At 44.4% G+C, this 13,126-nt stretch overlaps 1 protein-coding gene across 1 annotated transcript in view; it reads left to right on the forward strand.

Annotated features, from left to right (window-relative positions):
* Positions 1-13,126, forward strand: part of TSPAN3 (tetraspanin 3) — a 246,175-nt gene that overhangs the window by 57,599 nt on the left and 175,450 nt on the right. Inside the window, exon 2 of the mRNA XM_078684946.1 lies at positions 7,283-7,474. Coding sequence (XP_078541072.1) covers positions 7,283-7,474 — 192 coding nt within the window. The remainder of the gene's footprint in view (positions 1-7,282; positions 7,475-13,126) is intronic.

A 13,126-nucleotide genomic window follows, 5' to 3' on the forward strand; every position in this document is an offset into this window, starting at 1 on the left:
TAGTAAAGAGATTAGACCATGACTGCAGTTTCTGCTGCTCCATGTCATGAGCACCGAAGAGGTTAAGTCGAGGGAAAGTAAATAAGTCAGCCTCTTCTGGTCCTTAAGGTGTCATAAAAGCAACCAACATAACATATGCTCTGTATCTCACGGGATTCGGTTGTTTCTCTTACATCTTGCACTAGTTCTCCTCAATGCCATATAGTAATTGCAGTTCCCCTTTTTTAGTTAAATTCTTGCTCAGTCATAGTGGAAATCTAGTTGTGCATGCTTCATAGCGTGTACATCTTCAGACTAGAAAGTTGCTCTTCGATGTTATCACATGGTGATTGTTATGTTATTGGTTTTGTAAAGTGCATAGCTGTCCCAGCGCTGATCTCAAACAGACAGAGGAGCAGAGGGTTGCAGAAGAGGGAGGCAGATAACTTAGGAAAGAGATATGGTTTTATAGCCTTTCGGAATGACACAAAATTGTGGATGCTTCTGATGCTCACAGGGAGGGAATTTCAGAGTTTAGGAGCAAGAACACGTAAAGAGCCATGGCCATGGCTTTCTTAAGCCGAGGAACAAACGCCAGGTGTTGACCAGTAAAGCGCAGCTGGCGTGTGGGTGGTAGTGTGTGAGAAGCTCCGATAAAGTATCAGGGGATTGGGTGTGCAGAGGGCTTTGAAGTTAATTTGTTTCTCAACTGGAAGCCAGTGTAATCTGCTGATGAAGTTTGAAATTGAGCCGGTACTCTGCAGTCTGAAGAGCATCCAGGTGGCAGCCCTTTGTAGGCAATGTATCTCTGCTCTATTGGCCCCTAGGTACAAAGAGCTTGCGTAGTCCAGCCTAGACAGTACAGTGGCCTGGAGAATAACTTGACAGTTGTGTTCATAAAAACCCCCCCAGAGGTTTAAGACCACGTAGGAGCCCAAAGCATACTCCAGCTCCTGTTTTGTTTAAGCCACCAATGCCAATATCTTGTAAACCTGCAAGAGGATCTGATGGGACACTTTCGAATGCAGTGCTCATGTCCAGAAGGATCAGCTCAGAGGCTCCTCCTACTTCTAGTGAGCTCCGCAGGTGTTCTGTAACAGCCAGAAGGGCAGTTTCAGTGCTGTGTCGTGGACGGAAGCCATTTTGAGAGGGGTCTAGCAGATTGTTGGCTTATATAAAAGTGATGAGAATAGAGTTGATATAAGCTTTGGTAACTTTAGTTACCAGAGGGAGAAGAGAGAGCGAGAGCAAAAATTATTTGGTTTGGAATCATCCAAAGTGGGTTTCGGGGTATATATGACTGCGGTGAAATACAATACTAAATGAACACACCTGGGCCTGAAGCCGCCTCCCCGTCACGCCCCCCACAGGTGGGATAAAGCCAAGACCTGAGCCGCGGTCGGCGCGCGGTCGGCGCCGGGAGAAGCCCGGGACAAGGGCGGGACAGTCTAAGACAGTCCAAGACTGGCCACGACTGGACTGGACCAATCCCCCTGGGAAAATTGCATTTTGGCGCCAATATTGACTGTCCTGGAATAAATGCGACTACAACAATTTTGGTAAGGGGTACTAGCCAGATATACAAATAAATTGTTTTATACCAGCTTTATATATGTCTAAACAAAAAAACCCTATTGTCCCCGCCAACACCATGGATAATTATTTAGTGCAAAAATAAATAACGAGCGGAGGTCTTCTCTGGGACTTAGTACCTCCTCAACATCTTCCCAAAGGGAGAATTTAGGCATGAATGCGATGGATTCTGACCCAATAATTGAAATAGATTCATTTACCCAGCAAAATAATGTAAATCCATTGCTAAATGCTTCTACAGTCCCAAATTTAGACATTGATGTTGATATAGCACATGGGGATGACATAGATGCTTTCCTAAATGATTTAGAGTTAGTCGAGGATTCTCCATCTCCACTGGCGCCTGTTCCTGCCCCAAGAGTAGTGAGAGGGGATGCTAAGATTCACTCTAAAAGAGAAGGCCTGCGGTCCAATAGGAAAAGACCTGCAACCCCCCCCCGATTAAGAGTGTCATAGTAGGAAAAGTGGGAGAAGAAAATAGCAGTACAGGTTGGGACGATGCCATTTTAAAAAAACTTATGGGCATGTTGGATACTAAATTAAATCGGATAATTAAACCGATGCTGTCAAAAATCTACCAACTCACTGATAAAGTTGGTAAATTGGAATCCCTCCTAAAAATTACTAACGACAATGTGGGGGAAATACCGAGTTTGGTAACAGATAAAATTGATGAAAAGCAATCTATGGTAAATCCACCAGGGGAATAGTAGACGCATTAGCTCCCACTCAGTTAACTAGATTAAATGTTGCCATGCAACTAGATAACCCTGTAGCTGTTGGCTCCCCAGTAATTTCAAGGAACAATACAGATCCAGAACACAATATAGAAATAGGCCCTGTGGAACTAATCGTTGAAGCTTCACCTCTGATTCTTGTTCTCGCAAATGTTCCACCCCTGAATTCAGGTCAGATCGAGCTACCTGACTCCTTGTTGAATAAAGCCCTGCAATGGCTGAGTAATAATATGCATATTTCTCCCTGGGGAAAACAAAAGTTGTGAGAGGACTTGGTATCAGCAAGACGAGTAAAGTGGATAGGGAATAAACCTAAGAAATTTGCGGGGGACTGTGTGGTTTTGAACCTAAAGGGCCCAGAAGTTTTATCGGAAATTCTGCTTAATCTATTCCCCCCCCAGCGTAGAACCGCAGAATTAATACCACTCACGCTGGACTTCTTCTATAGTAGAAGAGGACTAGTGGCAAAGCCAAGTGTAATAAGGACCAAGCGGTCAGTTGTGGGTGGTAGAAGGGCAAGGGATGGTCAAATTTGTGACTGGGGGTTGAACTTGGAAAACAGATTTTCGGCTCTATCTAACCTAAACGAATGTGATTGACTCGCAGAATGCAAACATTTGTTACTCAAACCACAGGGACCGCTAACTAATGGAAGGCCAGATAACATTGTATGTAAACATTCTAATGCACAGATAATAGGATTTAGGGAATCCCGAGTTGCACATTCTGGAGAGGTAGATAAAGACCCATATGATAAAAATAGGGAAACGGCAGTGAAAGAAGAAATATGGGAAGGCGGTAAAATAACAAGCGCTGACCCTGCTAAAAATGACGTGGAGATGGCCCACCTAGGGCTACACTTAGGAGAACCCCCGTTAACCCTTATCTCATGGAATATAGCAGGCATAGCGAATAAGATAGTTACAACAGAATGGGTTGATTTTATTGACCAGCACGATATCATCATGCTACAGGAAACGTGGTCGATAAACCCAGTTTTCCGCCAGGGGTACTTAAATTTTCATATACCAGCAACCAGAAATCGCTTAGGACGCCCCTCCGGAGGCTTAATAACCTGGATTCGCCAGTCACTGAATTGTTCAATAACACGAAGATCTTTACCATCTAATAATATTCTAGCGCTTAACATTAGATGGGACAGCGGCCAAGAACTCGCTCTGTTTAATGTTTATGCTAGGGGGGTTGGTGGCGGCAAATCCTCAGAAGTAGTAACAATTTTAGAACAGGATGTTCAACAGTTAACTCTTCGACCTCACATTATTGTGGGTGGGGACTTCAACTCCACCTTCGAACCCATGGGTGAAGAGGATAGGATTTTGTCCGAGGAGGAGGATATGAAGTGGGGAATACCTCAGCTGGAGGTCCCCGCCATTAAAAGATGGAGTGCTGTGGCAATCCAGCTAAAGAGTCTCTGCCTAGCAAGTGGCCTGAGAGCGGTAAATGGGCGCACGCCCTCCGATTTAAAAGGGAATAACACATTTGACAATGGCCGTGCATCTAGCAGAATTGATTATCTTTTGGTAGATGTAAGGGCCTGGAGAAAAGTGATAGACATGGTTGTAAAAGTAAGAATGGAAAGCGATCATAATCCCTTGTGCTTGACCTTTCACTCATATAACAAGTTAACTGAACATGTCAACAAAAATGAGTGGGTGACGCAGGATGTTGTGTGTTCAAACAACCAGCGCCACTTGAAATGGAGAATGTTGATAGAAGATGAAGCAAAAATAGAGGACCTCAAGAAAGTTGTTATTGAGGAAATAAATAATATCAAGCCCCATTGTGAGAATCCAAATTTTCAGAACTACATGATGGAGGCCCATAAAAACCTCTTTTGTAAACTTCAAACCTTCTTCACTAAAACTGTATGCCCAAGCAGAGTCAAAAAAGAACAGCCAAGGCAGGGATGGTATGATAAGAGCTGTAGACAGGCACGACATAATTTAAGCACTGTACTAAGAACGGGGAATGCCACAGCTGTTAGGAAGGCGAGAGACAGCTATAGATTGACCCAAAAACATGCCAGGAAACGTTGGGATGAAGAATGCTGGCGCGAGCTGAAGCAGGCTTGCGCAGCCAAGGATTCCAAGTTATTCTGGGCCACAGTAAAATGGGATAGGGGAGGAGTAGCTGCACAACCACAAAACCATGTTGCAAAAAATTTATGGATTGAGCTTTTCCAACCGCAGTATGCCCGCAACCCACTGCATAGTTACGATCCCCCTCCTCCAACTGTCTTTTTCAAACACCAAATATTTAATGAAAAAGATGTTAACTTGCCTTTGGATTGTGTAGCAGGGGGAAAAGCACCGGGTATGGATGGAATACCGGCAGATGTGTTCCTATCTGACCGGAATTCATGGTGTACTTACTTCATGTGGCTGGCTAACGCAGTGGCTATGGGAGGGGATGTGCCAGCTTCATGGAAGGGAGCGGAAATCATCCCTATATTTAAAAAAGGTGACAAAACCCAGGCAAAAAACTATAGGCCTATCAGTCTTATTGACACAGCACAGAAATTCATGGGGCGCTTAGTTCAGAACAAACTGCAACAATGGATTGACGAAAAGAATATATTGTCACCATACCAAGCAGGGTTCCGCCCCTTGACCAGCAGTGTTGACCAAGTTTTTTTATTTTATAGCCATTTATTGGAGAAACGTCACATTAAAAAAAGGCACATTGTATGCGGTCTTTGTGGATTTAAAAGCTGCCTTTGACCTGGTCCCAAGAGAAAAACTGTGGCAGACTATGGCTGATGTAGGCCTAAGCCAAGAACTCCTCACTTTGCTAGTGCGTCTCCATGAAAACAATTTTGCAAAAATTAGGTGGGTCAAACAGGGAGAAGTGACTGAGCCCTTTCCGGTGGAGCGAGGGGTGAGGCAAGGGTGTGTCCTGGCGCCAACTTTATTTTCAATTTATATAAATGGCATTGTTGACTATTTAAATAAATTCCCAAGCGATGCCCCAACCATAGCAGGCTCACATGTTCCCGTCCTAACGTTTGCGGACGATACTCTTTTACTTTCACGTACACCGAGTGGTCTTCAAAAAGTGGTTGATGCCTTTGGTGAATTTTGTGATAGTCGGGGCCTTGAACTGAATACCACCAAGACCAAATTTATGTGCCTCAACCACCAGTACACGTTTAAAGGTGCGATAACGTACAAGGGTACTCCACTCGAGAAAGTTGATGCTTTTTCCTATCTAGGAATTATTCTACAGGGTGATATGAAATGGAAATCGCATATCAACACGGCAATACTAAAGTTTAGTCAGCTTGCAGGCGTAGTCGCCCTCAAACATAGAACCTCGCTGACAAAACCTATAAACTGTGCCCTTGAAATTTATAAAATGAAAGTATTGAGCGCCTGCTTATATGGTTCCGAACTTTGGGGTTTTTCAAATTTAGGAGATTTAGGGCGGGCAGAAAATAGATTTTTACGAGGGCTCGTAATGGCCCCCCAAAGCACACCCATAATCCCATTAAAGCTGGACCTCGGCAGGAATAATATTGAGGACATAGCCCGGCTACGGCCACTGTTGTATTGGAGGCGCCTGATGGTGACCCCAGAGCTAAGTCATTATGTCAATGCCTTGTCAGATGTTGTTAAGAGTGATCGTTTTCATTGTTTTGTATGTTTAAACGAATTGCGGGGCCTACTTGTAAAGTTAAAACTGGATCATTTATGGGGTAACACGGATGTAACTTGCTTTCCCTCGAAAGCAAAATTGAAAGAAATATATTGGGAGATGGTGTATTCATCAATGTATTGCAAAAGATCTGTATCCAACTTGTCATCTCGCTTTCTGGACATTAAAATGTTCCCATTGTGCGAACTTTATTGGGACATAATTGAACGCCCGTATGACCGGAAATTATATTTCCAATTCCGTGTTGGAACACTTCCAGTGAATGCCTTTAAGAAACATTGGTCCCCGATGTGGGATGAACGTTGTCATCACTGCAAAGATCAAATAGAGCACATTTCCCATCTATTGTTCTGTTGCCCTTTATATGCAAGCCCACGGCGTAAATGGTTAAAACCAGTTTGTTTAAATATTGGAACTCGCAGCCAATAGACAGCACTCAGAATATTAGAATCTGACTGCTCCACACCATTCGTGATTGCGGTGGCAAAATTTCTTGCTTGGTCCTGGGTAATTCGCACCCGTACATTACTGTTAAATGCAACATAATGAAGTCTGGTTGCCATGTTTTAAATGTTTTCCTACTGAATTTTAATCTTTTTTTATTAATTGAAATGAATTTTGTACAAATTTTATTTGCATGAAGTATTCGACTGTCACTTGTTTAATATGTATTTTAAAAAAAAAAAAAACTTTTTTTTTTTTTAGCTTTAGTATTTATTGTATAGGGTTAGGATGGATGCTTTTATGACAAATGTCGAATAAAGCTTTTTTTTTTTTTAGCTTCAGTATTTATTGTATAGGGTTAGGATGGATGCTTTTATGACAAATGTCGAATAAAGCTTTAAATTGAATTGAAATGAAGTGTGGTACTTGCCACCAAATGAGACAACCATTTTGTTATCTGTACTGTTGGGGATGGCTGACGACAGGATTAACGGTAAGAAAATGAGGAATAAAGGCCTTCTAAGTTGGTGGAGAACTGGTATCAGCTAAAGCAAAGGACCTGAGCATCTAGTGAGTATGAGATGTTAGTCTCATGGTGAACGCATGATGGCAGCATATCTGAAATCCAACTAAGGGTCTGCCAGGGAGTGCTACTCAAATGAGTAATGGTATGTTACACATGATGAGCGGTGTGAACGGTGGTGCAGGGAAGCTTATTTATTGTCGCAGGTAATTTATATTACACCTGGAGCTGTGCTTTCTAAATTGTATCCTAAAACTATTTTTACATCCGGAACTATGGTGTAGGATAAGCAGTCATCATCTTATTTATCTTTTTTTTTTCTTCTCCCCAGGCAGCGGCAGGCATCCTGTGCTATGTGGGCGCCTATGTATTCATCACATATGATGACTATGACCACTTCTTTGAAGACATTTATACTTTGATTCCTGCAGTTATTATTATAGCCGTGGGGACGCTTTTGTTCATCATTGGACTTATTGGATGCTGTGCCACGATCCGAGAGAGCCGCTGCGGGCTTGCTACAGTAAGTCTTTAAATATAGAGAAGCGCATGATCATATGACTGGAGTGTCACAAAAGAATCTCTTTGAACATCTGATTCATATTGGTTCCAAAACTATCTACTGAAATATCAGAATTGTAAAGTGTTTAAGTATGCAGTCAGTGATGAGACGGACAGTCCATAAGATTCCAAACTGTTGTTCACCATTGTATTTTCTGTGCTACTTCAGAGGAGGATGCACTTAATACAATGTACATATCTGATACAGATGTGAATTGTGTTATGAATTTGATGCATTTCTTTTCCGACTGTTCAAAGCATTCTTGTTCAAATAGTGTCTGCAACTCTTTCCCTTTTTGTAGTTGTTTTCTTTGAAGAGCTGTGTCCTTTTATGGTCTACGGCTGTTCTCCACTTAAAACAACAAAGAGACTTGATGCATACATTTCAGCAATTTGCAGAACTGTAGGAAATATATGCTCTTTAACACTGATAGCACTGTCCCTCACCATAACTTGGCCCATCCAAATCTGTCTGGATCCATAGCCTTTAGGTGTAAGAAAGCATGATGGTAGGATGCCGGCAATGTGACTGAGAGACTGTAAAGGTCTGGGGTAATGTCAAATACCTGTCTGGGCCACAAGGAACATTTTCATAAATTCTGATGGGGGTGGGTGGGAAAGTGCTGTGCTGCTGTGTAGTTTGGTGTGATAATATGATCCTCATCTTCAAGCCCCTTCTATGTTGCTATGGACCCACGGACTGAGCTAATAGCCACTATCCCATATGGTTTGTGAAATGCCACATTACCCTGTATATTTTTGTCTCATTTTCTGTGGCAGTGATAAACTACAGTAAGTTACCACATTTCAACTGCTATTGTGACTATGGACTTATTATTTTCCTGAGGACTCTAGTATTTTGGACATTTCTTCTCAAAATATTGTCGGACATTTACTCATTGTGATTTACTGATGGAAAATATGCTTTTATCAGTTTTAAAATAAACTTGTCCTCATTTATAGATAATTTTATTCGTTATTTCTCCTAATATTGGAAATGGTAAATATTTATTCTGAAACGACTGTATCTTGGGGCAAAATACCATTTGCAGCTTCTGGTCGGGCCTGTAAGTAAGAAATCCTCAAAGGAAACAAACAACCCATTTTTTAGATCTGGCCTTCCGGTCTTAACATCCCCTCCTCCCCCGCCCCCAAAAAAATAGAACAGAAATGTATCCATATGAGGGCCTTTAGTTAGCCCTCGTTATCCAATGGACTGCTCGAGTTATGCTCTTTTGCACCTGATAACTAATTAATATGCTCAACTGACATGAACTCTTTTGCTTCTTCCTACCACAGCCCACAACATAAGGCAGTGGGCTTTAATAAATATAAGCATTTGCAATGCAATAGGTCCCGCATTTGCAAAAGTTTGAGCTATTGGCATTGTAAATGACAGTGCCTTTTATTTATGCGTTTGAAAACCTGCAAGCTGTGCGTAAACAAGCACTTTGTACTTCTAGTCTATGCTTATGAGAAGCACGACTGACAGTCTCTTTTACTGCCAGCCTTGCTTCTCGTAAGCAAGGACAATACGTTTAAAGTGCGTCTTTATGCACCGGTTGCAGGTTTTAAAAACAAATGAATAAAAGGCATTGTCATTTACAATGTGAGACCTATGCATTGCGAATGCTTGTTTATATTGTTTCCACCATGCATTGCATTCCCCTTCCTTTCAAATTCCTTTTCCCTTCATCTCTATCCAATGTACCTAAAATATGGATGCTCTGCCGGTTCATATCAGTCAGGCAGTATTAGTCTCCGCCTTCAAGAGATGCCTCAAGCAGCACTTTCTTGGAGACCATATATATAATCTTCATCCATTGCCTGAATCCGAACAATGGAGAATGCCTCTGCCAAAGCAGAATATTTCCCTCATCTCTTCTTGCCATTCGGGTAATTATGCTAATATTATCAATTGCATTTTTCCAGGAAAAACTTTCTTCAATCCTGTGCCTAGGATCATTCACTTGTGTCTGGTGGTTCAGAGGCTTAAGGCGTCCACACTAGAAAATGTGTTCAACTTCATGGTTGCAGGTTCGATTTCTCAGTATGTCCACTTTCATCCTTCTGAGGTTGATAAAATGAGTACCATTGACAGTGCTTAATTTGAGCCGGTCGAACCGGCACTTAATTGTCAACACCGGTACTTATTGCAGGCTGACACATGGTGGCATTGTTTGCCTAATTTGGAGACCGGAACAACAACAGTTGTTTATTACTTTCAATATACATGAATAATGCCCATTTCCCAAGATATTCTTATAGCGTTTGGTGTCTGCAATAGTCTGAATTGTCACACTTATACATGTGTGATGGTTAGTAGTGGTGTTGGTACTGTAATTGGTGACGTTGGTAGGGGCAACGGGTGGTGCAAGCTGCAGTAACCTCCTGAGGAGGGCCCTAGAACTTGGGTAACAATAAATGACTATTGTCTATCAACAACACCAAACGACTCCAAGTGGGTCAACTTGCGCTCTACTCATGTTGTATACAACAACAAAAAAAACTTAACTACTGTCTTCATTTACCAGATTTCTCTCAGAACGTTCCTCTACGCCTTTTCTGATTGTCTTTATTCCTGGTACCCCCATAATTCTCTTTCTCTCGTTCTGTACGCACTTTTGTCTGTTTTTATTTCTTTTTTTTTTTCTATCTAACACCCCGTTTGTTTAGCCAGTCCTTCTTATCGCTTTGTTGTCTCCCCTCTCCCGGCCCTCTCCCGCCCTACCACCTTCCCCCCTCGTCTCCCGCGCTCGTGCCACCCTGCCCCCTTCGCTTTTCGTGCAAACTCCTCACCATGCACAGCAAACCTCCGCAGCGCCAATAAACATTTTTCTCTGGTAACAGGCGCGGCCTAAACTGTTCATTGCTTATTGCTCATATCTGTCAGTGTGCCGCCGCGCACTCTAGGAATGAATGAATGGATGTGCACTGCTGTGTCACCGTCCGGGAGCCGCTGTCAGCAGCGGGGTCCATTAGAACAGGGTTTTTGTTTATCAGAGCTCTCTGCCCAGAGGACTAAATGCTGCCTCCTGACACTTTATATAGCGCCATGTAGACGTTATTAAACTTGGTACTGAGTCTGCTGTGAAAAGGGTGCATTTCAAGGCGCCTCATGGTAGGCCCCTTGGTGTAGAGGGCTCCGGCTCACGGGAGTAACGGTAGTGAGATCACCTGTCTTTTTCACCCTGATGACGTCACAGGATCGAACACTTGCATCATTAGCCCCTCCGCAGCCGCCTTCTTGCTCCTCAATGAGAAGGGCGAGCTAGGTTTCACTTCCGGTTCTCCTTCTGGCCTTAGGGCCCTATAGACCACGGTATCACTGCAGTGCCAAAGGGGCAGTCAAAAGGGTACCATCTGCTGCCTCTACATGGCGTCCATGGTCATGTTCAAGGGACACACAACCAGGACTCTAGAGAAGGGATTTTGTGATGGCAGGGGAAAAAGGAACAGTGGATCCTGTCTATTGGGGTGTTGTAGTGAAATACCTACCTGTAAGGTGTATATCAGGATCTTGACTTCCTTTATGGAATATGTGGCGTGGTGTCCAAGGTTCCTCAGGTACAGTTCTGACTCCTTGGAACACTGTCTTGGAGTCTTTTAAGAGGCTAGCTCCCGCTTCGTAAAATGTTTTTCATACTTAATTTAATACTAAAATATCCAAAAAACGAGTTCCTGATTCACGGAATCGAGGTATGAAGCTACTCCACACATTGCACTTAGAACTATGGAAAATCTGCAGGGCGTTTGGAATTTCCACAGTTGTTGGTAGAGTAAAGGATTACCAAAATAAGCGTTTGCCAAGTAAATACATCTTGCTTTGCTTCAGAACTATTAGCTTTGCCAGTGTATTTTTTGCCGACGCTGTTCAGAAAAAGAAAACAATGCTTACACGTGGTAGAGAAATAAACTTATCTGAAGTTTGAAGAGATTTTATCATATTTTATGTGATATTTGTTGCTTGATTTACTTAGGAAAAATGCCCCGGGCTCAGCTCGTGCACTGGCTCTAAGATCCGAGCCAGACCCTTGGCTCGGCTCTCCCTGTTAATTTATTGGCTCGTCCGCCTCTACCACTCACCTCGCTCACTTGGCTAATTTGTTAACTCGCCCACTTCTACCACCAGGACGCCGCTAGCGGCCTCGCTAGCGGCCTCACCCGGACCTATCCCAACTATATTGACCTCAATTCCCCTGCCCCCTCAACGCAGCCTGCCCCTACGAGCCTACCCGCAGACCTCAGTCTCCAATCAACACCCGATGATCTCAGGTGAGCAAACTCAGTCACTGCACTACAGTGAACAAATCCCCAACTAATCTCGGTGAACGCATTCTCCAGGCGCCATCCCCTCGCGACTCGTGTGACTTCACTACCGCAAACCCTCCTCCAGGTTAACTAAATGGAGATGTTACTTCCGTGCCCGCCCACCCCTCTCCTCAAGCGTCTTCACCCCCAGTGATCTAGCCCCAACTTCCCGCTTGCTGATCTCGCTTTTCAGGTGCCCTACACCCCAGGTGCCCTTGCCTCGTTCGGTGACCTCACTCTCCGTCCCTGTATTTCCCCACCCACCTCCTCCCTTTTCAGGTGCCCTACACCCCAGGTGCCCTTGCCTCGTTCGGTGACCTCACTCTCCATCCCTGTATTTCCCCACCCACCTCCTCCCTCATACATTCCTTGTATATTTCTCGCAGGTACCGGATTATTTTTATCCCGAGTACGGAACAACCGGTGAGGGTGTGACCCAGACGGCAGTGGGGGGCGGGAGGAGCATGGCACCTCGTTCATGCCGGGTCTCAGAGGGTTCGAAGCGGAGCATGCTTTGCCAATGCTGCCCAGGGCAGGGCCTGTGCTGCAGCTGCCCGGTACATGCGAGGGAAGCCTACACTACTACGTCTACTCCTGACTGTGCTGTTCCTGTTGAGTGTATGTGAGGGACGCTCAAATCACCACTGCCTGCGCCATATTTCTCTTGGACATGCGAGGGAAGCTTGCTGTCACTACCTGTGTGGTTGAAGCTTTCGATCCTATTACTCATTATAATTGGTCTGTTTGAGGGTGGGACGCTTGCACCCTGGTTGTCCGTTCTGCCCTCTGTTATGCAAGGTACGTACCGCTATCCCGCCTCACCCCCCCCACAACCCCCCACCACGACTTAGCTCGCGTGTGGTAAGTGGGAGCACCGTCAGTGCAGAGAGTACAGTCACTGACCGTAAGGCCACCTCAGCAGTGCTGGTAACTGTGAAGTGTCTGTCAGTTCCCATATGCCTGTGTGGGAAAAGGGGGGAGGGGTTCTACGACTTGGGGTGGGGGGGGGCTCAGCCTGGGCCCGCCCGCGGAGCAGTAATCCCTACCCGCCGGTCTCTGGAGAACGAATGGAAAGTCGGACTTTGTTTTGGTGTCTTCTGCTTTGTTCACATGACTTTCCTAAATGCCATCAAGCCCCGCCCACTGTAGTCAGCATTTCTTTACGACTGCAGTTTAAAGGGTCTGCGCTGCTGATCGAAGCGGGGAGGTAGGAGGCGCGTGTTATCTGATTGCGGACGTCGGAGAGCTCACCCAGAAACAAGCGCTCGCGTAGACTTTTCTGTTTCTGCCGACTTCCTGCTGG

This window comes from Lissotriton helveticus, chromosome 3_2 (assembly GCF_964261635.1).
Source record: "Lissotriton helveticus chromosome 3_2, aLisHel1.1, whole genome shotgun sequence".
In the NCBI taxonomy this organism is placed as follows: domain Eukaryota; kingdom Metazoa; phylum Chordata; class Amphibia; order Caudata; family Salamandridae; genus Lissotriton; species Lissotriton helveticus.